Below are 27357 nucleotides of genomic sequence, written 5' to 3'. Positions count from 1 at the left end.
CGAAGTTGTAATCCTGGATATAACTTTACATAGGTACGGTTAGTAGGTGACCTTATCACACTAAACTCTTGTTTAAATCAATATACTTTTGTGTATTTTAGCATATATGAACTGGCCCCATTCACAACTGACAACATCAGAGGCATCAGTTAATTTCTTGATGGTATTAATACAATTTCTGTAACACTTTACAATAAGGTTCCTTTTGTTAACTTTAGTTAATGCATTAGGTATCATGAACTAATAATGAACAATATATTTTTTTTACATAATTTATTCATCTTTGTGAATGTTAGTTAATAAAAATACAATTGTTCATTGTTAGTTCATAGAGCATTATCTATTGTTAACATATACAACTTTTGATTTTAATTATGCTGAAATTAAGATTAATAAATGCTTAATAAGTATTGTTCACTGTTAGTTCATGTTAACTACTGTTATTAATTAATGTTAACATATGGAATCTTATTGTAAAATGTTACTGAATTATTTTAAACGAGAAATACAGGCTGATGAAGATATAAATTTAAGGAACATTTTACAATTGATTACAATCCTCACAGATCTTTGGGATTTAATATATATACTGTATATATCTTCATTAGTAGTGAATAAAGGCTGAAATGAAATTTGCATACTTATAAATATGAAACATTGTACTGCACTGGTGATGGTAGAGTGTGAACTTTTAAGTATGTAGTAAGACAATACTCCATTGACAAATAGTTTTTGCTTGTCTTTAAGCATAAACCTCACTCAATTTTGTTAGATTTATGCTTAAAACCAGGAAAACAATCAGCAAATGGGGTAAGATAAACAAACTTCATTCAAGATATATTCTGTGAAAACAAGTTTAAGATCTTATATAATTTTGTTTCCCAAGACTACTGATCTTTTTAGAAGGAAGTCTTGATATTTTTACTGGAAAACAAGACAAAAATACGGATTAAGGAAAGATTTTTTGCAGCGCAGACTATAGGACTGATAGTATGCAAGCTAAGATTCAGACAGAGTTCATTGCAAAAATTTGGTCTTCTGCTCCAGTGCAGAGACTCACAGTGGATGCAACTTGTTGACAGCCTCGTCCTCATGTGTCCTCTGTAGATCCAGTTGAATCTTCTTCACTAGAGGCAGACAGTAGGCACTAGCGATGTCAAGCTTCTCTGCTTTAGTGATTCCATACTCCTGTAAATGCAAACAGTGTCTTAACATGTAAAGATGGATAAAAATGTATATTTTAGTTTAGCTATAGTTTAGTGTAGATTCCTACTTGAGGGATGATGATGTCTGCAAGTGCTCTCGACAGGCGGAAAAGCTCCAGTGTGTCCTCCAGTCCCACAGAGCTGTTGTGTTGGGTATCATACTTTACACAGTCGTAGATATCCGGGATTTTACTGATGTCATAGCGCCCGTTTTTCATACGGAAGTCTCGCTCCAGTTTGGACCACCGCTGTAGCATTAGCTCTAGAGTCTCACTGTGGTACAGCTGCAGATCTGAGCATTTAGAACAGATTATAAACTAATCTTAAAACTACATTTTTACATTTTATGAAGAAAATGTGTGTGGTGCTTGCCCGTGCCAACAAGGGTGTTGTGGGTGGTTGCTAGGGCATTGCTTTGTGGTTGCTAGGGTGTTCTTGGTGGTTGCTTACTGGTCAAAAGAACCCACTCCTAAGTCTCTAAAATATTCTAGATGTGGCTTAGGTCCCTCCTTCATTCAAGTCTATGGGACTTTTTGCCCACCAGGCAAATTCGTAAGTCTGAACGCTTGGAAAAGAAATGGCACACCTCTCTTCAACAAGCTGCAAAACTTGAGGTATCATTAATGTCCGTAGCACAAACAGTGCAGGACAAGTTACCCGCAGAAGTTTAAAACTTAAGGTTAGAGGGTTTGTTAAAATAAATCAAACACCACTAATAAGACAAGATAAACACAGGCAGGAAGACAAAGATGGTAGCACCAACCTGCAGACTTGGGGTCTTCCAGCCTTTTGCAGATCTGACATGTGAGGCTTTGAATGAGGGTGTGAACCTGGTCACAAGTCCTGACAGGATTACCAATTACACCCATGGAGTTTACCAGAGAAGGGCTACTTGTTGGAGCCAGCTTAAAGGGACAGGGACATTTTATGGTAGATTAGCAATGCTGAGATTATTAGTAAATTCCAAAATTTTTATTTGCAAATTGTGACTTGCATCACCTTCTTGTAGTCTTCCTCACTGAAATCTCTGTTCTTCTGCATGATCTCATGTAATCGAGCTTTGACTCTCTGCTGACAGTCTGTGAGAGAGTCACTGTCGCTATCCAGCAGTCCGTTCATGTTAGCACTCTTCACCATCTGAACGAGGATTGGAGTCAACTCCCCTTCCAGTGCTAAGAGACCCTATGTAGATAGAAATACAAATTAATAGTGGAATTTATCAACATATAAATGCTTATGTCATACTAGTCTAGCATTGCCAGACATTTGACTAAACGGCACAAGGTCTGAGGCCAGTTGTAAGAAACCCCTTAAGTTAAATCACCTTAAACAATGGTGCCTTTTTGGGATGCTGCCTGCAATTTTTCACACTAAAATGTAAAAGCTCACCATTTACACATACTGTGGACTAATTGCAAAAAAATTGGTCTCATTTTTTCAGAACACCCCCAAAATAAAAAAAAAGACTCCAATTATTCATAATAAATATTGTATATGTTTACAATCTTATGATGAACAGAAAAAAAAAGAAAAAATATATATATATATATATATATATATATATATATATATTTTTTAATTATTATTATTGTCATAACTTTGTAAGCATGGAACATGGTTCTGTTCACTCTAACTCTCTTTAAAAATCTCTTTTTCTCCACTAGATGGCAGCAAGTACTTGACATCCCCCCCCACCCCATCACCTTCCATCACAAAAATCTGATTTGAAATGTGGGTGGTGTTCTAATGCATTTTTGCCCTCACATATGTGCTCGTCCATAGACATTCCGTCTAATTTTCAGTTCACGCACCACCACCATTATTCCATTGAATATCTCGGCCTCTGAGTGGTCTAGAAGCTCAGTCTAGGTGTCATTAGAAATCAGAGATTCTCCCCTTTGCAATGATTTAAACATTTTTATCACCAATAGTCAAGAACATATTTTTCCGATGTTCTGTTGCTTTTCCTGCTGGACAGCATATTTTGTTCTGGATATCTTAGATATAACATTGGGTTATTCCATAGATTATTTCGCAAAGATGGGCCACTTCTATTAAAATTAATGGTTGAAACTGGAATGCTCAATCAAGGAGCTCTGAGCACCCAACGGTAAACGGATGAAGAAAGGAAGTCCCGCCTTACAGTTAAAAGAGTCAATCACCTTTTAGATACAGACATCACCTGTCAATCAACTCAAGAATGTGCATGCGCATTAGCTATACAAGCTGAGAAAATTGTGTTTTTTAGCATAATATGAGGTAAAGAATCACAATTTATGCCAGTATTGTCAGATTTTATTGCTGATTTGAAATATGTTCTTTGATTGTAATCCTGACCAACAGTTTTTGAGATTTTGGTCTTTCTCCATTCAAGTAGATAGAAGCTGCACTGGCATGACTGGAAATAGCCTCCCGAGAGTGTTCCAAAGATGGCCAACAGTGGACGACTTGCTAGAAAGACTTTGGTTATTCTCACAAGCAAGATCACAGACAAGTAAAAAATGGCTCATTTTGTAGAAAACTGCCTAAGGTAAAAGCAGATTTTTGGCTGTTTGAGTCTTACAGTTGCATTAATCGATGCATAAAAAAGACGTTTGTATTTGATGACTTACAGAAATCATATTTCACTTTGCGATTCTTCTGAAAATCTTTTGAACTGTGGTATTACGGAAACAAAACAAAATACTGTACAGTCACATTCCTGAGAATGAGAGCTTTCATTTGATATATGACTAGTCCATTTAAGCGCTATTTGAAAGACTTTTGTTTTCACTTGAATATTTCTACCACAATAACTCTAGGTGGCGCTTTTTTGTACACAGATGTTTTCAGCCCTTATTTTGTTATTTTATGTAACATAAATGTAAAATATATGGTATTCTATGAAAAGATTCTAAGTTTTCAAATTATACCCCATATACCTGACTTGTGTATCCGGGGACTTTAACGTTTTAAGCGAAAACGTATTCACCAAATAGTGCCCCCTATGGCGTTTAAGGGGTTAAGAAGACATTTAGTTATAATTGCAAGTGTGTTGTCACTAAGGGTTTACTTAAAGCTGAAGCATGTAATTTCTGCAACACTAGCGCCACCGAACGGAATTGCAAAAATAAACAATGTTTTCAAAACAGCTTTTCGAATACGACCCTCGTCTGCAGTTGTTCAAAGAGTCAGATAGTCCTGCCGCCAACTCACGATATTGGTCATGTAATGTTGCTCTAAACAAACAGAGGTATTTTCATAGTGGCACAGAGACAAAGTGTTTACAGTTTTCGAGAAAATTAACCTATGAATGTCCTATTCATTTTTTTCTCTGCATATTACGCTGGGAAAGAAGGAAGTATTTTTACAATGAAAAAGTTTAGCTTTAACTTAAGATGTTCCTTGCAACCGACTGTTGGTCATTATTGCAGTTAAATCTGGTCAAGAACTGCCAACTTAGAAAAAGACCTTCTGAATGATTGACAAGTAATGCAATCAATCACAATTTTGTTTTAACATGCTATTTTTGGGGTGGAGTTATCTGAGATACTGTATATAATATCATAACAACAGACGCATAGAAATTGAGTTTTTTTTATTAATGGCATGGCATCCTCTGCAAAAGATTATAAATAAAACACAGAAAAATAGCAGATAATGTGTCGAGAGTCTAAGTACAGTTCTGTTTAGTTGCTATTAAGCATCATAAAAAATGTTTTTTTAAAAAGGTGGACTGATAAAATTTTTTTAAAAAAACTCTATGCCCTTACTCACAGAAGCTGCATACAGTCTGCCAATCAGATTGGAGCTTAATAGATAGAGAAAATGTTTTCCAGTTTTGTGTGCAACACACATCAGACTTTCAGTTAACAGACTGTGGGCGGTAAGTGGACGTGCCCTCTGAGGCTGAGACTAATCATGTCAATTGTCAACATAATGCTGTATACAAAACACACACATACTTTTGCAAACGCTGCCGCAGTCATCTGCACACGACCCTCATCGGAGGCGTAAATTTTGAGGTCATGGCGGTAAGTGCTGTGTAAACGGAGAAGGCCACAACCAGGAAAGCCGGCATAGTCTCCTGCAACAACACAGAGAGCCCTTGAAATAGTAACAATAACAAGAACAGTTTCCCAGACGTATGTGCAACATATCCTGGAGCCAAAGCAAAGGCCCTGAGTACACACACGCATTCATTCACACTTCCATGGAATAGATAAAGAACTAAAATAACAATAGAGTAGCATTTGTGCGTTTGTTCAGATCAAATTGAATTTTTGATGCTTCTTCCTGAAATGAATTGATACTCTACATCTCACTAATAATTTGGAAACACATTTAATAATCTACATATAATGGTTGAAACCATGTTAAACATTCAACATACAATATGCAACACTATTCATGCATTGCGATGCATCCACACTTGGTGCATTGATAAGGTTGCTGGTAGATTTTAGAACTGAAATAAACAGTAACTATCACTTCTTTTAATCGAACAAGCAGCCATGATTATCGGCCATTTCAGATAATCACAAACTGGACAAAAAATTCAGTTGATTAATCAGCCCCGCCAATTTATTGGTCTATACTCTATAACATTTATTGAAAGTATTTGTCATTATCGCTTTAGGCACTTCTGTAGCATATGTGGGATGAGGTGACATGAGTGTAGCACTGACCTACTGTAAGAGCAAACTCAGAACTCTGATTTAAGATTCCAGAATGTTTATTTGAAAGAATAGAATAACCCCCTAATTAGTGCCCTAGAACTGAAAATGAAGTGGCCTCTAGACACTAAGTTCAATCAGACCCAGTGTCTCAATCAGTTCCCTAGCTCCCTATATTGTGAATCAGTATTGTAACAACAAATAAGTCAATGCCCTAGATGGTTAAATCAATGTCTTCTCTAGCGATCCAGTTGGTTTTGGGTGAGAGAAACCAAAATGCAACTCTTTTTTCATTGTCCATCTTGACAGCAGTCTCCTTGGCACTGCCTATTGCGTCATCTAGCACTCTGCACATGCGTCAAGCACTAGGAAGTGTAATCAAGCTTGAAATCATGATCGTGCCTAGAGAATGCTTTGTACAGAGAAAAATTTGTTTTATTTTGGTCTGTTCTCACACAAAACCAACTGGATCGTTTTAGAAGACATTGATTACACCAATGGAGTCTGATGGATTACTTTTATGCTGACTGTCTGTGCTTTTTGGAGCTTAAAGTTCTGGTCACCATTGACTTGCATTGTATGGACCTACAGAGCTGAAATATTCTTCTAAAAATCTTTGTTTGTGTTCAGCAGAAGAAAGAAAGTCATACACATCTGGGATGGCATGAGGATGAGTAAATGATGAGAGAACTTTAATTTTTATGGTGAACTATCCCTTTAAGTACGACTATTCCAGACATACTCTGAAAACAAAGAAAATACGCAGTTGTGCTCTTACGATATCTTGACTTTTTTCTTTAAAAAGTATCAAGTACGACAATTTCATGAACATTATACTGAAAACAAAGCAAAAATATGCAGTTGTGATCTATGACAGGGGTTTTCAAACTTATCAATACCTAGGACCCCCAAATATGATGATCCTCTTGTGAGTGACCCCCATTTCTAAAATATAAAGAAATTTTTTTTTTTATATATTTTTTTGCTATAAAAAAATACTCCAAAAATATTTATTTTGTATTACATTTATAGTGTTTTTTCCTTACCATCTTATTTTCACTATATATGCTTATATAAACTCAAACAAAAAAGAAACATCCTCTCACTTTCAATTGCTTTTATTTTCAGCAAACTTAACATGTGTAAATATTTGTATGAACATAAAAAGATTCAACAACAAAGACAAAAGCTGAATAAGTTTCACAGACATGTGACTAACAGAAATGGAATAATGTGTCCCTGAACAAGGGGGGGGGGGGGGGTCAAAATCAAAAGTAACAATCAGTATCTGGTGTGGCCACAGCTGTATTAAGTACTGCAGTGCATCTCCTCCTCATGGACTGCACCAGATATGCCAGTTCTTGCTGTGAGGTGTTACCCCACTCTTCTACCAAGGCACTTGCAAGTTCCCGGACATTTCTGGGGGTAATGGCCCTAGCCCTCACCCTCCAATCCAACAGGTCCCATACGTGCTCAATGGGATTGAGATCCTGCTCTTCGCTGGCCATGGTAGAACACTGACATTCCTGTCTTGCAAGAAATCACGCACAGAACGAGCAGTATGGCTGGTGGCATTGTCATGCTGGAGGTTCATGTCAGGATGAGCTTGCAGGAAGGATACCACATGAGGGAGGAGGATGTATTCCCTGTAACGCACAGCGTTGAGATTGCCTGCAATGACATCAAGCTCAGTCCGATGATGCTGTGACACACCACCCCAGACAATGACGAACCCTCCACCTCCAAATCGATCCCGCTCCAGAGTACAGGCCTCAGTGTAACGGCCATTCCTTCAACGATAAACGCGAGTCCGACCATCACGCCTGGTGAGATAAAACCGCGACTCGTCAGTGAAGAGCACTTTTTGCCAGTCCTGTCTGGTCCAGTGAAGGTGGGTTTGTGCCCATAGGTGACATTGTTGCCAGTGATGTCTGGTAAGGACCTGCCTTACAACAGGCCTACAAGCCCTCAGTCCAGCCTCTCTCAGCCTACTGCGAACAGTCGGAGCACTGATGGAGGGATTGTGCATTCCTGGTGTAACTCAGGCAGTTGTTGTTGCCATCCTGTACCTGTCCTGCAGGTGTGATATTCGGATGTACCGATCTTGTGCAGGTGTTGTTACACGTGGTCTGCCACTGCGAGGACGATCAGCTGTCCCTCCTGTTTCCCTGTAGCACTGTCTTAGGCGTCTCACAGTACGGACATTGCAATTTATTGCCCTGGCCACATCTGCAGTCCTCATGCCTCCATGCAGCATGCCTAAGGCACATTCATGCAGATGAGCAGGGACCCTGGGCATCTTTCTTTTGGTGTTTTTCAGATCAGTAGAAAGGTCTCTTTAGTGTCCTAAGTTTTATAACTGTGACCTTTATTGCCTACTGTCTGTAAGCTGTTAGTGTCTTAATGACTGTTCCACAGGTGCATGTTCATTAACTGTTTATGGTTCATTGAACAAGCATGGAAAACATTGTGTAAACCCTTTACAATAAAGATCTGTAAAGTTATTTGGATTTTTACAAAATTATCTTTAAAATACAGTGTCCTGAAAAAGGGACGTTTATTTTTTTGCTGAGTTTATAAACCTTAAGATAAACATTTCAATTGAATTCAAATGTATTTATACAGTTTAGCGCTTTCACAATACAGTATATATTTTTCCAAAGCAGCTTTACTGAGAATATATCATTATGACCCCCAGTAAGCAGACTAAAGGTGACAGCTAAAGGTTCAAGACATTTTATCCCAAACCTATATGGAGATTATGACTTTTTTTATTTCTTGCAATTAAAACTAGGGCTGTCAACAGAATAAAATAATCTCAAATAGTTCTTCCTTAGAAGTGTTCATTGTAGCAGCCTGGATGCTTACAAACACAACTTTGTTTTCTGGTAAACTGATGAAAACCTGTGCACCCTGACTCCCAAAATTGTGTAGCAGCCAATTGTATTGAAACTGGTCATTTTAGCCAGGTCGATTGTGCATGGGAGCACCGTTTAGGTCTGAAACTAGTTAAATCTAGATGTAACAAAGTACTAATTGAGATGGAAGTGGCCTAAATGTCTCTGTTTAATTTGACATATACGCTCACTGAGAACTTTTATGAGGAACACTATGGTCCTAATAAAGTTCCCGACGTGGTCTTCTGCTTTTGTAGCCCATCCGCTTCAAGTTTCGGTGTGTTGTCCATTCTGAATTGCTATTCTGCTCACTACAATTGTACAGAGTGGTTATCTGAGTTACCGTAGCCTTTCTGTCAGCTCGAACCAGTCTGGCCATTCTCCGTTGACCTCTCTCATCAAGGCGTTTCCATCCACAGAACTGCTGTTGACTGGATGTTTTATGTTTTTGGCACCATAGACCTTTCTCACATGCCGGGTTTTGCAGGGTAAACTTTGACAGTGGTGAATGGGAGTGAATGGGAGATCATAGCAAATATTATTTTCACTTACCCGTTTGCTCCAAGACCAAAAGAAAAAAAATCCACTATTACGTTTGAATGACTTTCCAGAAGAGGAAAAAATAAACAGTGGTGGATTAAGACAGTCAGATGGGAGAAGATGCCAAATTTACTGTCACTCTTTCAGCAGCTGTAATCGAAACCCCCTCGCAGCTGTGGTAATTCATTTTTTAAAACTAATTCCAGGGTAATATAACAATAAGCATAATGCTATAAGTTTATACTCAATATTTAAAAAATGTATAATAAAAATAAAATTTCGAGATTTACGCTGCTAAATAAGGCGGAAACGTGTCATCACAGTCTGTGAATAAGGTCTATTCTGAGTAAACTCTAGAGACTGTTGTGCATGAAAATCCCAGGAGACCAGCAGTTACAGAAATACTCAAACCAGCCCATATGGCACCAACAATTAAGACACAGTCGAAATCACTGAGATCACTTTTTCCCCCATGATTTTATGCATTGCACTGCTGCCACATGATTGGCTGATTAGATAATCACATGAACAAGTGGTGTTCAAATGTTCCTAATAAAGTGCTCAGTGAGTGAATACTGTACATGTAAAGAGTACGCCATTCCATATTTTCCTAATATGAGCCTCTCAAGGAATGTAACACTTTATCTAAATGTTGCGTCTCAGGATGACCAAGGTCCATATCATGAAAATCTTCTACACAATCCATGGTAAATGCAAAGCATGGAATGTTCTAGTGACATCCCTCTGATAGCATTAGTTTCATGAGATGGTTGTTAAGATATTAAAATGATACATGGGGCAGACGATGCAATAACCTAATGTCAAGACCACGCACAAATCCAAAAGCTCTTCTTACCACAATCAACAGGGGATTCACAGCCATGGGACCTGCATCTGTCTAGTTAACAATTGAAGGTAAATGAACAGCACATTAACCAGTGCAAGAATGTTAATCTCTGCTAGAAAGCTGACAGGGACAAAATGATTAAAAAAAATGGCTTTGTCTTAATAGGTCTCTCTGAACTCTGGCATTTAATGTGTTAAAACTCAAAAAACACAAAAAGGGTACAAAATACGTTTAATTTTCAAAAGAATTTTACTTACTTCTTGAGTGTCACAATTGTTTTTCTTTTTATTGGGAACATAATGTGGTTTACAGGTTTTTTTTTATTTTTATTATTATTAAAATAAAATAAAATATTGTTTTTAATTAACTGAATATTAACTCAATAGACAGATAAAACAGATTATGTCCAAATTAAATTATGACTGTTGTATGATTTTAATTGTTGGACACAGTTGAGAAGGTAAAGACCAAGAGGGTGTTTTAAACTAACTGCTTTTTTAGTTTGTCTAACATATCTTAAAGTTGGGATTTTTTTGCCTTTATTATTCCTCGTTTTAAAGCAATGGGACTCCAAAATGTACAGCGCAAACTGCCAAGTTCAGTTAGCAAACGTGAACAAGAATTTTCGGGCTAAGGGTAAATAATTAAACTACACAGGATAGAAGACACAGTCTGATTAAAAGCACTTTATGCTGGTGTACAGACATTAAATGGAGTGAAGGACTTTTCCTTCCACCCTGAGCATGCAAGGAGAGTCCTGCCCGTACATACGCCTTTGTACGCCAAGTCCACTGAACAGGCAGGTGGAACAGTTTTCCTGCCTAAAGCAATGTGCTTTTCATTGCCTCACTACCTAAAATCAGGCACACTTTAGATATATGACACAAAATCTTGTCAAATATATCATGGGTCTGCTGAGGGAGACCAGAGCTTCCATTCAAATACTGACATTTGTCAAAAATCTTTACAATTAACAATGGTTAGTGACATCTCAGGTTTCACCCAAAAATAAAAATTCCCTCATCAATCACTCACCCTCATGCAATCCCAGATGTTTATGACTTTCTTTCTTCTGCTGAACACAAACAAAGACTTTTAGCTAAATATCCTCACAATGCAAGTGAATGGGTACCAAAATTTTGAAGCTCCAAAAACACAAAGCCAGCGTAAAAGTAATCTATAAGGGGGCTTTCACACGGGCAGTTTAGTCCAAAACAGAGCACGGTTCGCATGAAAAGTTGGTAATGTGAAAGCCGTTTTGCGGACCGGGATGCGGACTGCAGTACCAAACCAGAGACTACCTGTAGGAGGTGGTCTGAGTTCAGTTGCACTGGAACTGTGGCGCGATTTGTATAAGTGAGAACGCAACCTGTACTCGGGTCCACACTTGTTCAGGAAGTAAAATGACTTGCACATGCGTTTTTGCCGATTTAAGCATGATGACATCATCAGTTGCACAAACACACACATCTGCATCATGAGTGGCAGGGAAACATTGTGGGACACAGAAAAGGTGAGGTGCCTTTTATATATGTGAGTGAGTGAGCGTACAACTAGCTGTGTCCTCAAAAAAGATAGTTTGTGAGCATCAGATATAGTCTCTTTCCCCTGGACATGTACAACTGCTGAATTACAGCATGCGAAGCATAGAGGCACAAGTGTTGTTCACTCTGGTGTGCATAATGACAAAAAATTAATAACAAACACACAAATACAGCGGCCCACATTGTGATTTCCATCATGTACATGTTTGTGATGATGCAAGTTGATGACGGAAAAGCACCGGGGTTCGACAGAATCATACATGAGTCCAACACTGTGGGGGGGTGCCAGGAACAATCGCGCTTGGATTCGGACCACAGCAAACGTGCCCAGTGTGAAAACCACCTAAGACTCCAGTGGTTATATCCATACCTTTAGAAGCGATTTGATAGGTGTGGATGAGAAACAGATCAATATTTAAATCCTTTTTTTTTTACAATAAATTCTCCTCTCTGCCCAGTAGGTGGTGATATGTACAAAAAATCTGAATTACCAAAAACTAAAGGAGAAGAATGTGAAAGTGGAGATTGATAGTAAAAAAACGACTTACTGATCTCTTTCTCACCCACACTTATTAAATCGCATCTGGAGATATAGATTTAACCACTGGAGTCTTATGGATTACTTTTATGCTGCCTTTATGTGCTTTTTAGACCTTCAAAGTTTTGGTCACCATTCACTTGTATTGAAAGGACCAACAGAGCTGAAATATTTTTCTAAAAATCTTGGTTTGTGTTCAGCAGAAGAAAGAAAGTCATACACATCTGGGATGGCATGAAGGTGAGTAAATGATGAGAGAATTTTCATTTTTGGGTGAACTATCCCTTTAAGCCTTGTTCACACTGCACACAAGTTTGATTTGGTTTTCAAATCAGATTTTTAGGACTGACTGTCCACAATATCCTTTTGCAGAGGAAAGAGGAAATCTAAACAGTTTGTTCAGACAGTGTAGTCAATATTGGTTCATAAAAAAAATAAAAAATTAAAACCCCATATGTTACTAAGCAGATTTGAGTCATATATGCTTGTCTGAACAAAGCCTTATTTAGTCACTAAAACACATATTTATTATCATGCTGGTTAGTAATGCATTCTGGGTCTCATTTCTTCAGTAATGTTTGAAAAATGCAGATGTGGGGTTATACCTTGTCCTCCAGGGTACATGCAACGAAAGGCCCGTCCAAGCTCCTCAGCCTGAACTCTACCTGCAGGGGTCAGCTCACCCCCCCACTTCAGCACCAGGAGCAGTGATGGGCCCTCCTTTAAAGAGTCTGACACAGATACAGAGAGAAACTTAAACTGTATCCATATAACATAATGTATATTTAAAACTCTCTTGTATACAGTACATGTATATGTAAGATATATTTATAATACCAATCTGACAACGTAAATTCAATTAAAAAATAACGTAATAATTGCATATAATTACTAACACCCAAAGATTTGTGTTCATTTTTTATCCAAAATACAAGACCTATTTTAAATCCATATCTTAGTTGTAATTCTAACATGAACATACTTGATCGTTTGTCCATATTTGTGTAGTCAACATATTTTTTGCAAATAATTATGAATCAAACCAAAATAATTGCATTGAATCAAACCAATTCATGACTAATTTTCATTTTTCATGATGCATCACATCATTTGGTCAAGAACTGTAATCAAATCGAACCATTGATTGTCAGTGCAAATATTTACATCCCAACACATTTAAGTATTGTGTACTTGCAAGAAAAGTATTTTGGGAAGAAAATTCACAAATATGTACTTTTCATTAAGATAATTTTCAGTTAACACTTTACAATTAGGTTGTACAGGTTAACACTACTTAATGCAATAATTAACATGAACTAACAATGTACAATACTTTTACAGCATTTATTAATCTTGGTTAATGTTGATTTCTACAGAAAATATTTTTTTTCATTAAAAGTTGTATACGTTAACATTAGTTAAAACCTCTTCAAATCTGGGGCATTTTGGGGCTGCCGCCTGCAAATTGTCACACTCAAGTTTAAAAGCTCACCATATACACATACTGTGGACTAATTGTCAAAAATGTGTCTAGTTTTTTTCCAGAAAAAAATATTTTCTTTTTTTGTCCAAACTTTGAAACCATGTAATTCTGATTGTTCACTCCATCTCCCTCCCAAAAAATCTAATTTTATTCCACTAGATGGCAGCAAGTACAAGAAAATATTATTTTTCCACTATCCCCTTACATCAAAATATACAGATCTGAATTATAGGTTGCGCTCTCATGCATTTTAGCCCTCACAGATGTGCTCGTCCATAGACATTCAGTCTAATTTTCAGTTCATGCACCACCCCTATTATTTCATCTAATATTTCGGCCTCTGAGTGGACTATAAGCATAATCTAGGTGTCTTTAGAAATCTGAGATCATCCCCTTAGCGATGTTGTATAACATTTTATCATCAGTAGTCGATAACATATATTTACGATGATTTGTTTAGCATGCTTTTCTGCTGGAAAGCATATTTTGTTCTGGACATCTAAGATATAACATTGAATTATTCACACAAGCAAGCTCACAGAGAAGTTAAAAATGGCTTATTTTTTTGGAAAATGCCTAAGGTAAAAACAGATATAATGTTTATATCTATTTGAGGCTTACAGCAGAAGTGATCGAGATGTTTGTACTTGATGTCTCACAGAAATCATAATTCACTTTGTGATTCTTTTGAAAATCTTTTGAACTGTAGTATTAGGGAAACAAAATAAACTGTACAATCGCATTCATGCGAATGAGAGCTTTCATTTGATATATGAATTGTCTATTTTAGTGCTATCTGAAATACTTTTATATTCGTATTAATATTTCTACCACATGACCTCTAGGCGGCGCTGATTTGTGACACATATGTTTTCGGGACTTATTTGTTATTTTGTATAACATAAATATATAAGTGAAAAGTTCAGATTCCAAGAATTCAAACGATACCAAACATGTATTCAGAGACTTGAACATTTAAGCGTAAACTTTTTTCGTGACATAGCGCCCCGTTTTGGACCCGTCAGAGGGTCCGTAGAGTTGAAGAGATTAATGCATTATGAAATAACATTAATTTGAATAAATTAACATTCACCACTAATAAATGTTGTAAAAATCATTGTCTATTGTTAGTTTATGATCCCTTATGTATTAACTAATGTTAACAGAGTATACAGAGCCTTATTGTAAAGTGTTACCATATTTTCACTATATTATGCATTTCTAAATATGTATACCTTCCTCTTCACTTGATGCTTTTGGCTGTCCATTTGGCAGATAAGTCAGCTGCACTTTTCTGTTGATCCCTGAGAAATGACCGTACCTGAAAGACAATACATGGGGCGGGGGGACATAGACATACCACCCCCTCTTAATAAGCATTCTCCCACTGAAAAAACACAGACAGCACACATCGGTCATAGCACTGAGCTCAAACTGCTAGCAGGTGCTCAGTGACCACCATGTTTCTAGAAACATGTGTCTGGGTGACCTTCCCAAGCTGGCAGGGGTTAATGTATGCCATACCAGGGCTGTCTCGAGGGGAATGACAGGCCTTGGGTGGAATAAAACGTGACAGTCTGCAACGTGCCACGTTTTAAAGTTACTCAATACAGCAGACAGAGGGAAATTCTGAAAAGATGTTTTCAATTATTAAATGAAAAACTTTAAAAGTAGTTTGAATGTGAAGCATTAAAATGTAGAGTAAATTTACCACCGTTTGTTCAGCTGCAACAAGTTTGATCATCCCAAATCAAAGCTCTTCTGCAAGCACCTGTTTCATCAGTTAATCTATAACCATGAACAACTGATAATGTGATGATTAGGTGCCTCATTTGAGCTTGATGAAAGGTATGAGGAACGTGGGAGAATCATGAGGGATTAGAAACACTTTTAAAATGGCATGCAGATGCCACACAAAATTTGCAAAGGGATTCATCTTCAAAGTTTGGTCAATTTCTGAGCCCTCATTAACATGTCAGTAGTTTCTACAAAATCTTGGGTTAATGAAGGTTATGATCCACTTTGCCTGCTTTCTAAAGAGACATGAGGGTGCGCACTGATTATTATTCAGGCTGGATTCCCTTTGGAGAGACCGGCCGAGACACAAAGAGGGACACAGAGAAAGAGAGAGAGAGAGAGAGAGAGAGAGAGAGAGAGAAAGGGAATGAAGTTAAGAAACTGATCCATATGAGGACATCTAAGGAGTCAAGGTCACACTAGAGTCAGTTACAAACAGTCAGCTGTGCATGTAACATCACATCTATTTCTCTACATGTGAAATGAAAGTATCCATGATGGTCATGCCTCAAATAATTGGATTTACCTGGATTTCTGAATAAATTGGTCATAGAATTTTGTCTGATTTTTCACGACAATAGATAAACACAGCCTAAAAGCAAGACACATACAATCATACATTTTCTATGTAAACATACACACTGTAATTTATGCATAAAGGACCAATTTATGCAGAAATCCAGGTAAAAACAAAGGGTTCATACAGTATACTTTTTCCTGCAACTGTAAATACTTTGACTAATTTGACTTAACACATAACCATATTTAAATGCATTCTGCAGATTAATGAAATCGAATATATGCTTGGAAAATATATTTTTTGTAAGATACTGTCCTCTAAAATGTGAAAAGAGGACTGAGAATTTTCAGATAAGGGAACAAAAAATGGAAGGGATGAAGGAATCGGTGACATCTGAACAATTATGGAAAGTGACTCCAAAACATTTAACGGATGGATAGAGGATAGGGATGGTGGTGTGTGTACATTAGCTGCCTGCAAACTCACAGGGTTGTAATGGAGGGTAGGGCAGCACAGCCATTTCATTTTTTAATAGCTTACTCACATCTCCAGAACAGTCTTCAGCTGTTCAAGTTTGGATTTCTTCTCCTCAATCTCACAGTCATTGTGCTGGACCAGTTCTGCCAAGAGCTGACGAGCAATGTCCAGCACTTCCTGCCACACATCAAATAGTGTTTTAAGTAGGGCTGTCAATTGATTAAAAATGTTAGGGTGCAAATTAATTACTAATGACTAATTAATTGCATTTATTTATATATATATAAAATTAATTGCATGTATAACTTAATCAGCGTTTGCTTCATTGATGATTCATTGTCACACTAAACTCCAGAGATGCTCTTGATATGATTATTCCTTGCATTCCTATCTCAATGCATGTGTTCATGTCACACACCGATGAGTCACATGGCTGCTGCATTCCGAAGGTTTGTAACGTTACTTGCAATCTGACAGAGACAGTTCAATCCTACTTGACCTTTTGACCCTGTGGTGCACATTCCAGGCCTGGAGCCTGGACTGGTCTGAAATAAAATATCACTTCATTTCTTGCATTGGTTCTAGCCTTGTCCTATCCTAGTATGCATTTGTTTTTCTTTCTTGGATTAATCACCTCTACCTTTATTATTCTCATTTATACATCTTTGGATGAAAGTGGCAGCTAAATAAATGTAAACGTAAATGCAAGTAGCACGTTCCAGTAATATTTACAGAACTACTAACATTCCATTTACAACACTTATATAACTGTTTGACTTTGTTCACTATAGTTATTTTTTAAAGTAGACCAACCTGGAGCTGTTTTGGTTTCTTCAGTTTGAGTTTCCCGGTCTTATAACCGCCATATTTTTCAAACAGATCAAAAAACCTGAAACAAATAGAACTCGTCAAACCCAGAGGATAATAAATTATTACAAGGCTACAGCCTTTAAAACAATAAACACACTGTAAGATACTTACAGGGCATTCCTAACCTCCATCTTCATCTTCTGTTTGGGTGTACGGTCACCATGGCGAATTACAGCAATAACACAACGAAGTTCCATCCTATGGACAACAAAGATGACACTCCTTAATGTGTTCCACATTAAAAACAAAAACACCACGACAGTCAGCTTAGGAACTAATAAACCTGATCTTTTTTACGTCTAGGTTTAGTTTTAACTGATACACAATCTATACAAAAAAAGAGCTATAACATGGAAAAAATGTATAACTTTAGGAAAGAGTGGTACACCCACATGGTTCCTGAGGTAGTTGGGACAATAGGGATGTCCTCCGCTTCCATGGGGATAGACCAGGGGATGTGGAACTGAGGAGCCAGCTCTCGCATCACCATGTTCCTGAGGGAAAGATATCAATGTAAAACAGGGAGCTAAAACATCTAGAAATGTATTTTAGGGTGCTATTGCAACTTCTGCAACTTCTTAAACCTGAGAAAATAATCTTTTATTCATAGGCAAATGCTTGAAATGAGTTGTGTATGCAAATATAGCGAAGACGGCAAAAACACCTACCCCAAGACTTTGGCACAATCATCATAGTACTTCATGGAGTTCTTTACAAAGCTGAATCCATTAACATCACATACGAAAGAGTGCCCGTTTGCACGGAGGAGGTCAAAACCGCAGACTGTTTGCTGTGTTGGAAAGATGTTATCAAAAAACACCTTATTAACATCCTTAGTCCACAGCTATTGACAATACGTTCTTCCAATGTTTTTCATTTCAGAGTTTTACCTTGAAAGCAAGACACACTTTTCTGGCCACAAGTTTCTCCATTGCAGTGAGCATCACTGGATAGCGAATCTCCTTCCCTTCACTGTCTCTCTCCACTTTCCCATCTAGAGCAGGAGACTTGCGGGCCTCAGCGTGAGCGTAATCAGGCCCTACGGTGTAAACCTACAAAACCAAACAAAGTTTAACAATGAGAACTTGTTGCCTAATAACCTGACAAAATGTAAAGTCATGTAAATGCCTTAGGGGACATGTTCACACTGAACATGTTTTTGCATCCATCTGCATTGCTTTCCCATTGTTTTTCTAAATAAACATGCACAAAAATGGACGTCTTTGACCATCGAGTCGAGTCTAACTGTTTATACAGCAACTTGCACAGGAGCAACACATCTTTTTAGATGCTGTATAAGGTTAAAAAGCCAACAATGCCAACTTTTAAAAACACATCTCGAGACATCTGCGTTCTGATATATTCGTTGCGCTGCCTCTATTTTTTTTTTAGCATCAGAGCACGTTTGGTCTTAAAGGCCTCTATCAGAGTAAGGTCATAAACGTTTTATAATTTGAGTCTTTTTTTTATTTGGGGGGTTTTCTGTCAAATTCGACAATTTTTTTGCAGGTAACAGCCCAAAAATACATCAGAGTTAAAGGGGATAATACCAGGTGTAAACAGGGCTAAAAGGCTAGACGAACCTTTACATCTGTGCCATCTGTGGGCATGAATTCCTCATAGATGTACGATCCAGTCTTTCGTACGTTACTTTCCGGAGAATACACACTGCTCCGACTGCCAATCTACAGGACAGAAGTCATAAGTTCTATGCCATAAAAATCTTAATTTATTGAGCGTATTTTTAAAATACATACACTATCAATATTGTACCTTTCTAAAGAGACGCTGGCTGCCCCCTCCAGCCGAGGTTGGATAATAGATATAGACGTTGTGGTCCTCTGCGGAGACGGGTTTCTCCACAAAGGGCTTCTGAAATACTTCTCCATTTACTTCCACATGGTCCTCACTCTCCACCAGGTTGCACTCTGATGTCGCAAACGAGTCAAAAAGTCACAACCTTTACAATCTATCTTTGAGGAACTTAACAATTCAGTAATTTTTTAACACCACACAAAACAGGAACACATTATTACAGAAGTGAAATCTTACAAGTAATGGATTAACATGAATTAACATGCGTAATAGTGCCAAAATGATGACCTTTACCCTCTGGTCTGTCAGGGTCTCGGTTCAACACTGCATAGCGTGGAAGATCAATGCCCTCTTCCTGCAGAATCCTGTACACTTCCCTCCTATAACAAAGAAAACAGAGATATACTGTACCAGTTTGTACCAGAACACTATTCTATGTCTTGTAACAGGGTTTGCTTATCAAGATTAATTTATCAATTTTTAATTATTTTATGCACACCTGTCCTGAATGAAATACTGCATATTGAGGTCGTTGATCAGGAGAGGGCTTCGTAGTTTGGCATAACTCACTGCTTTGTCAAGGGGAAATCCTTCAAGAAGAGAAAAAAGTAAAGTGATCCATTCCCAAGATTTAAAATTATTATTATACTACTTGAATTGAATTAAAGGAATATTCCGGGTTCAATACAAGTTAAACTCAGTTGACAGCATTTGTGGCATAATATGGATTACCACAAAAATTAATTTTAAGCTCCTCCTTTTCTTTAAAAAAACAAAACAAATATCTGGGTTCCAGTAAGGCTTTTATAATGGAAGTGAATGGAGCTAATCCGTTAATGTTAATATACTCACTGTTTCAAAAGTATAGCCACAAGACATAAACAATATGCATGTTAACGGGATTTTAATGTGATAAAATCACTGACTAACCTTTTCTGTGTAAAGTTATAGCCAATTTTACAACTTTGTTGCCATGACGATATGTTTTTGTGGTAATCAACACTATGCCACAAATGCTGTCGATTGAGCTTATTTAACCTGTATTTAAGTTGGATTACAAAAATTCAAGATCAATTCCCATGCTAAAGCTGCCTTCAAGTCAAGATTTTGGTGAGAGAAACAAAATCAATTGGATTGGGTAATTTCATATTCCTTATTTTTTCTCTCCTTTACGACAAAGACCGTAAGCTTTATTTTTATTTCATTTTTGGGTTTAGGTCTTTACTTCATATAGAATAGTAGAAACAAAAATGGGAGAGAGAAAGGGGGAATGGAGTTGTGACTTAGTCTCCAATACCAGATTCAAACACGGGTCCCCATGAGCCAACAGCTCTTACAGTACATACTCTATGTCAAATGTAGTCAACATGTACCTTAATTTTGACCAATGCCAATTTGATTATGGCATGACTCTTTAATTGTCACACCCCCAACTTTAAAAATCAGTGGGCTCCCCAGTGGTAATTACAACATCTGTGTTGACGTTTTTGTGTAATCATCTTGTACTGTATTTATGATTATTCCAACATGACTTGAAGGCTGCATAAATAAAATAGAGACAACACGGAACGTCTAAACTCAATGCTTCTATAGTGGAGTGTGAATCTGTGATGTCTGGTACCTCTGGAGTGGAAGGAAATAAGGCAGTCACACAAGGGCCACTTCTCCACTGGTTCATTGAGAATAACTTCCTCTGGAAAAATCACCACTGTGATGTACTCAAACTTACAGAGCCTCTCCAGAATTTCAGTCATCGGTTTGGATTTAGACTTCTTAGTCATGGAGCAGATGCCCACCATGATCTGACGTTCTGACTGACAGCAGAGAAAGGGAAATGTGTGTTAGCTTTGTAACATTTTGAGGCTAGATACAGCCTTTGAAATCCAGCTATTGCCTTTTCTTTGAACGCTATTCATATCTGCGAACTGTGACCCAATCTCTTCTGTACATGTTACCTGTAAAAAACATAGCAACTAACTAGCAATGCTTAAACAAACTAACATCCACATTTCACTATACATCATCTGACCATCTATGAACATTTCAACAATAACTATATAAATTATCCATGAAAAGTTCCCTCATGGTAAATTAAATTAAAAGCATACTGTTTTTTGTATTATTTTATTTACTTCCTTTTTTATTTATTTACTATTTTTACTTTGCAGTCCCTTTCAATTTGTTGCACACGTTTCATTGTTATTATCTGTACTTTCATTATATTACATACAGCCTGCTGTCAATTAATGTTTAGGTTTGTTATTTGTTAAAAAGCACAAAGAAAATTAAAGGATAAAGAAAAAAGAAAATAAATAAATAGCAGCATGTCCAAAAGGCATTTCATACCTGTTCCTCATCGTCCTCCTCATCTCCATACGGACCTGAGATGTTCCTCATGTCTCTATCATCCAGTTCTCTGCTCTTACCATCCTCACATCCAATCAGGAACCTGGGAAGTCCACATTTACTCATCAGTTGTCCTCTTGACTCTGACATTTCTGCCAAGCCTCGGTCAAACAGTCAAATTCACAGCACACCATCTTGTGCTGAAACTCAGTGGTGGAACCATTAGATAGGCTGGATGAGATGTTTAATCCAGTGAGAAGAAGATGCAGAGGTGACTTCAAAGCCAAAGTTGATTTAAATACAGAAAAAGTGTTTAGTCCTACAATATTTCAGTTTCATCCTTTCAACCGAAAGCCAGGAACCGGTTTTGAGCTCAACATCAATAGTGCCCTGACAGAATTGCCAACTTCATGTTCCTACCTGCAATAAAAACAAATACCTAAGGGTAAACAAGTAGACAATAGTCTACAAATGCACTAAAAGTCAACATGAAACAGCGTTCACAAGCCATTTTTCTTCCGTAGTGTGGGCCAAACATTTGCACTTGCGTGCGTACACAGAGTATGTATTTATGTATTTACAGTTGAAGCAACTTTTCTAAAGCGATACCTTGATGTTCCATGCCTTCCAGTGTGCAGACTGCAAAGGAAAGAATGCAGTGCAGTCTGTTGGCAATATTTCCTGTATATCATTATCATATTTCCATACCCATGCTGATACAATTCTGCACAGGCCACAGCAGGTTGCCGTAAGGTCATGCTAGCTACGCCTGCTAGCTGTTCCTTTTAAATAAACAGTGCACTGTTACTCACTCAAACTATCCAGAGGCTAGATTTTACTTGGTGTATAAAACTTTCATCAAGGTATCAAGATATAAAATCATGTAAAATAATCTTGTCATCATGTTTTGCAGTTTAGAATAGTGCAAGACACAGACACGAGTATGACAGTTCGCGTGTGACCTAGGGACCAATAATAGCCCCCGGCCTCTGGAAGAGGTGAATCTGGAGGAGGAGGGGTGAGAAACTTGGATCAAATGTTGCGGTCCATGGCATTCAATGATAACTCATCACACCATGGATGTGTTGACAGGGAACATTAAGTTGAGAGGAAGATGTCTTAAGTGACCAGGGTCAAGGAATACCAACAGAGATCAACAAACTCATAAATAAATGTTATTATCACTTACAGTTAAAGCTACAAAGAAACTAAACCACAGTCCAATATAATGAAAGATAGTGAAGATATAGCTATTTTGAATGCTTTTTAAAGGTCTTAATGACACACTAAGCAGAAGTCTTGGAATATAATGCAGCAGTCATATGGACTATTTTTATGCTGATTCTTGATTTGTACGGAGCTTGACAGCCTGTTAGCTTTATGAACTGTTGTTGTATGTAGAAGACATGCGTAAAGACTCTTAAAAATAACAGCATACAGGTTTGGAACAACAAATTGAGTAAATGAAATGATGAGTAAATAATGGCAGAATATTCATTTTTGTATAAAATATTTTTAACATACACTATATTCATCAAAAACTGTCATATTTTTTTTTTTTTTTTTTTTTGGACAAAGATAGCACCCTTAACACACGTGTAACATAAACACTAGGGCTGGGTATTGATACAGATTTCCCTGATTCGATATCGATTCAAGTGGGTATATTTCAGTTATAATGTCTCTTTTGCTTACATATGAAAGAAATTATGCGTGGATTTCGTCTTTGGACACATATTACACAGAACAACTTTTACTCTCAACACACAGTGAAAGGATCTCGCTGCTGAATACTTCCCCACTATACTACACATTCACTGGTAAGTGAAATGTAATCATTTACCAGCAAGTTGCCACATATATACATTTAGTCGCATAGCGCGGAATTCGGTTGCTAATGCGAGCGATTTCCTCTCGTTGTAGTAAAGGGTTGCGTATAGAATAAAAGATCGATTTTGGGGTTAAAGAATCGATATCGAGATTGTTCAAATGAAGGTCACGATGCATCGGAAAAACTACGTTTTTACCCACCCCCAACACCGAAAAATGCATGTTTTGACATTTCTGCCTTCTTCTACAGAGCCTGGCCTGTGCTGTGCAATCTAGCTTTAGTGTTAAGCAAACATGTCAAAGTAACTAGGGATCCAAATATTTTGCATTTAAAATACATTATGAAAATGTCTAAAATGTTTATGCATTTTTCAGCCTTAAGTGGACAACTTTAGTAATATTTATGTCTTAAGGAATCTTTGGTTTCTACTGCCTTAGAACAGAGCTAATTTAACGCAATGTCAATGTCTCGTGATATAGGAAACAGATCAGAGGCCAAAATGTAACATCAACATGCCAACATGATCCCGTGCCCAAGATGATGAATCCAGCAGAACACCAAGCAGCTACTCAACGAGATAGCTACTGACCTTTGAGACCATATCCTGTGAAGTGCATTCATTATCACTAGGTAGACTGCCTCTATTTAACAGGTTATTTCTGTCGTAAATGATTATCATTAAGATACTACGACAACATCACTGCAAAAACCTTGTAATGAAATACTGAGTAATGACTGAACACGATCATATATTATATTGATCTAATATGGGCCAAGCTATTTGCTTTCAATGTAAATTACAAAAATATATCGATATATTTTTTTATCTTTTCATTGATTATCATATTATGTTGAGCCTACAGCCTACTTTTTTCTTTGTTCATTGGTAAAATGCATTAATTGAAAACTTATTTAAAGAAGCATTAACAATATGCAGATAGCATTAAAGTTAAAGGTGCATTCAGTTACTTTTTTGTTTGTCATCTTAGCAGCATCATTCAAAATCACTATTTACAGTGAGCCATGATTACTTTAATCCAAGAGTGAAAGTGTCCAATAACAGGATGGTTACTAAGATTAAGCGAGTAGTATTTGATTGGTCATGTGATTCTTACATGGCAGCCAGCATGAGGGGACCCTCTCCATGTAGAATAAAAAAAGCTTTTATAAGGTTACTGATATGACTCAAGTCTTCATCTCATGTTAGTGGTCATGATTTTACGCATACGTCTTTTTTAATGAGGAAAAAATTATTGTGTGCACCTTTAAGACACAATCAAATGAGCTTACAGTTGATATGAATATAACGAGAGCTATGTTGCCTAACTGGTCTGACTGACATGGTAAATTATTAACTAACAGGTTAATTTTTACTAATATTTAGTAAAAAAGCCTTCCTATTCTATTACATTCCTATAGTGTAAATAGTCGAGAAGCTGCCGGTAGGATCAAACTGGGAACTTATGAACAAATACTTTTGCCCTGTTCACCATAAATGCTTTTCAGTCCCATATCTGTCATGACATGACAGTTTTTAAAAATGTTCAGGTCAATTTTCAGGTTACTAGGCATTTGTAACCAGCACATACCAACCTAACAAATTAACCATAATAAACAAACATGCCATGCAGGTATGAACCACATCAAGAGAGTGTCCCAGTGTTGGAAAATGCAGATCTGCAGCTGTCAGACTAATGCCTGCCACAGCACACAGTGCCCAAATGACATGCTGGTGGATACATGCATGATGGACCAATGAGAAGTCAAGCAGCAATGCACCTAATATCCGACACATCCGGCAGCTCCCATTTCATCTGTTTCTAATATGCAATAAAACTGATGACGGCGAGCGAGATGACGTTTGTAGACTGAGTATTAAGACAATTTATAGTATTAATAAATAAGAAAAAATGTTATTGAATAATAATAATACATATAAAACGCCCAAATATAGTGAACAATGGTGTAGTAGAGGAACCCAGCAGTCTCCTCCCGAATCACTTGACAAGTACGAAACAATTGTTGCAGCACTCCATCACTGCCTTCTTATAAACTAACACAGCAGCATACAAACTCAACACAAACTTTAGATATTATCCACAACAAACTGACATGACTGCGACATGGCATCGCCCATGCTGCAGGATACTCACACGTTTGAAAGAGGAACTTGACCACTACAGTGTTTAACTTCCTCGTCTACTGTCAGCGGCTTACAGAGCGAGATTGCAGCTGCGCATAAACTTACCTTTGGAACACATTTGACATGCGCTTTCATTCGGGCTTCAAGCACTCTGGGACACAGAAACTACACACAAATTACTGCCACCTACAGCACTGGCGAAACACTACGAATTTGGAATATTTTATAGAAGTCTTTTTTTATAGTTCATGTCATTTGTTTCATTTAATATTTAGTCCTTTCAGATGGAAAAATGTATACATAAAAATGATTTGATCCAAAGTGCATTTGAACAGCGGTGAAACACTTTCTTATGATGTGTTACATTCATACGAGCAGACAGAAGTAAGTTTGAAGTAAGTTTGGAGCAGAAGAAATAGAAATAAACCTTGTGTAAATGGTCAGCTTTACGCTAAGCTAAAATGCTATTTCTAGCCATTTTACATGCACAGATTACCAGGCACGATCATATTTTTTTATCAAGAAAATGTTGGATCATAATTTCTTTTTTTCTAGTAAGACCTTTGATATTAGGGCAAAAATCATATTCTTGATAATCATTTTTGTATTGTTTTCCTGTAAAAATATCTAAAAATTACGAAAAAAAAGATTACATACCCTTGAATGTTTGGCCTTGTTACAGACACACAAGGTGACACACACAGGTTTAAATGGCAATTAAAGGTTAATTTCCCACACCTGTCGCTTTTTAAATTACAATTAGTGTCTGTGTATAAATAGTCAATGAGTTTGTTAGCTCTCACATGGACGCACTGAGCAGGCTAGATACTGAGCCATAGGGAGCAGAAAAGAACTGTCAAAAGACCTGCGTAACAAGGTAATGGAACTTTATAAAGATGGAAAAGGATATAAAAAGATATCCAAAGCCTTGAAAATGCCAGTCAGTACTGTTCAATCACTTATTAAGAAGTGGAAAATTCGGGGATCTCTTGATACCAAGCCAAGGTCAGGTAGACCAAGAAAGATTTCAGCCACAACTGCCAGAGGAATTGTTCGGGATACAAAGAAAAACCCACAAGTAACCTCAGGAGAAATACAGGCTGCTCTGGAAAAAGATGGTGTAGTTGTTTCAAGGAGCACAATATGACGATACTTGAACAAAAATGAGCTGCATGGTCAAGTTGCCAGAAAGAAGCCTTTACTGCGCCAATGCCACAAAAAAACACCTTGACACGCCTCACAGCTTCTGGCACACTGTAATTTGGAGTGACGAGACCAAAATAGAGCTTTATGGTCACAACCGTAAGCGCTATGTTTGGAGAGGGGTCAACAAGGCCTATAATGAAAAGAATACCATCCCCACTGTGAAGCATGGTGGTGGTTCACTGATGTTTTGGGGGTGTGTGAGCTCTAAAGGCACGGGGAATCTTGTGAAAATTGATGGCAAAATGAATGCAGCATGTTATCAGAAAATACTGGCAGACAATTTGCATTCTTCTGCACGAAACCTGCGCATGGGACGCCCTTGGACTTTCCAGCAGTCGTCTTACATGAACCGGACATTTGAGATCTCCCCAGAGTGGCTCGATGATATTAAGGTCAGGAGACTGTGATGGCCACTCTAGAACCTTCACCTTTTTCTGCTGTAACCACTGGAGGGTCAACTTGGCCTTGTGCTTATGTCATTGTCGTGCTGGAAAGTCCAAGAGCATCCCATGCACAGCTTTCGTGCAGAAGAATGCAAATTGTCTGCCAGTATTTTCTGATAACATGCTGCATTCATCTTATCACATAAGTGCGGATGGTATTCTTTTCACTATAGGCATAACGATTATGGTTGTGACCATAA

The 27357-nt window shown here is 37.5% G+C and overlaps 1 protein-coding gene across 9 annotated transcripts in view; it reads right to left on the bottom strand.

Moving 5' to 3' along the window:
- Nucleotides 1-25631, bottom strand: part of ppip5k1b (diphosphoinositol pentakisphosphate kinase 1b) — a 40790-nt gene extending 15159 nt beyond the window's left edge. For 4 of the 9 annotated variants that reach the window (XM_051689486.1, XM_051689485.1, XM_051689487.1 and 1 more), the window contains exons 1-19: nucleotides 21535-21954; nucleotides 20810-21002; nucleotides 19688-19778; nucleotides 19477-19568; nucleotides 19147-19301; nucleotides 18957-19058; nucleotides 18264-18425; nucleotides 18042-18163; nucleotides 17766-17867; nucleotides 17485-17571; nucleotides 17317-17392; nucleotides 16571-16680; nucleotides 14945-15030; nucleotides 12832-12957; nucleotides 5150-5271; nucleotides 2205-2387; nucleotides 1969-2110; nucleotides 1274-1497; nucleotides 1061-1188 (exon numbers count right to left, since the gene is read on the bottom strand). In XM_051689486.1, coding sequence (XP_051545446.1) covers nucleotides 1061-1188; nucleotides 1274-1497; nucleotides 1969-2110; nucleotides 2205-2387; nucleotides 5150-5271; nucleotides 12832-12957; nucleotides 14945-15030; nucleotides 16571-16680; nucleotides 17317-17392; nucleotides 17485-17571; nucleotides 17766-17867; nucleotides 18042-18163; nucleotides 18264-18425; nucleotides 18957-19058; nucleotides 19147-19301; nucleotides 19477-19568; nucleotides 19688-19778; nucleotides 20810-21002; nucleotides 21535-21684 — 2453 coding nt within the window. In that variant the 5' untranslated portion in view covers nucleotides 21685-21954. Of the gene's footprint in view, nucleotides 1-1060; nucleotides 1189-1273; nucleotides 1498-1968; nucleotides 2111-2204; nucleotides 2388-5149; nucleotides 5272-12831; nucleotides 12958-14944; nucleotides 15031-16570; nucleotides 16681-17316; nucleotides 17393-17484; nucleotides 17572-17765; nucleotides 17868-18041; nucleotides 18164-18263; nucleotides 18426-18956; nucleotides 19059-19146; nucleotides 19302-19476; nucleotides 19569-19687; nucleotides 19779-20809; nucleotides 21003-21534; nucleotides 21955-22143; nucleotides 22163-25518 lie in introns of those variants that run through there. The other 5 variants (XM_051689484.1, XM_051689489.1, XM_051689481.1 and 2 more) reach the window with 4 other exon arrangements.
- Nucleotides 25632-27357: the final 1726 nt, after the last annotated feature.

The sequence above is a fragment of the Myxocyprinus asiaticus genome, chromosome 46 (assembly GCF_019703515.2).
Source record: "Myxocyprinus asiaticus isolate MX2 ecotype Aquarium Trade chromosome 46, UBuf_Myxa_2, whole genome shotgun sequence".
In the NCBI taxonomy this organism is placed as follows: Eukaryota; Metazoa; Chordata; class Actinopteri; order Cypriniformes; family Catostomidae; genus Myxocyprinus; species Myxocyprinus asiaticus.
The sequence above is the reverse complement of the archived record's forward strand: the minus strand, read 5'-3'. Positions and strand labels throughout refer to the sequence as shown.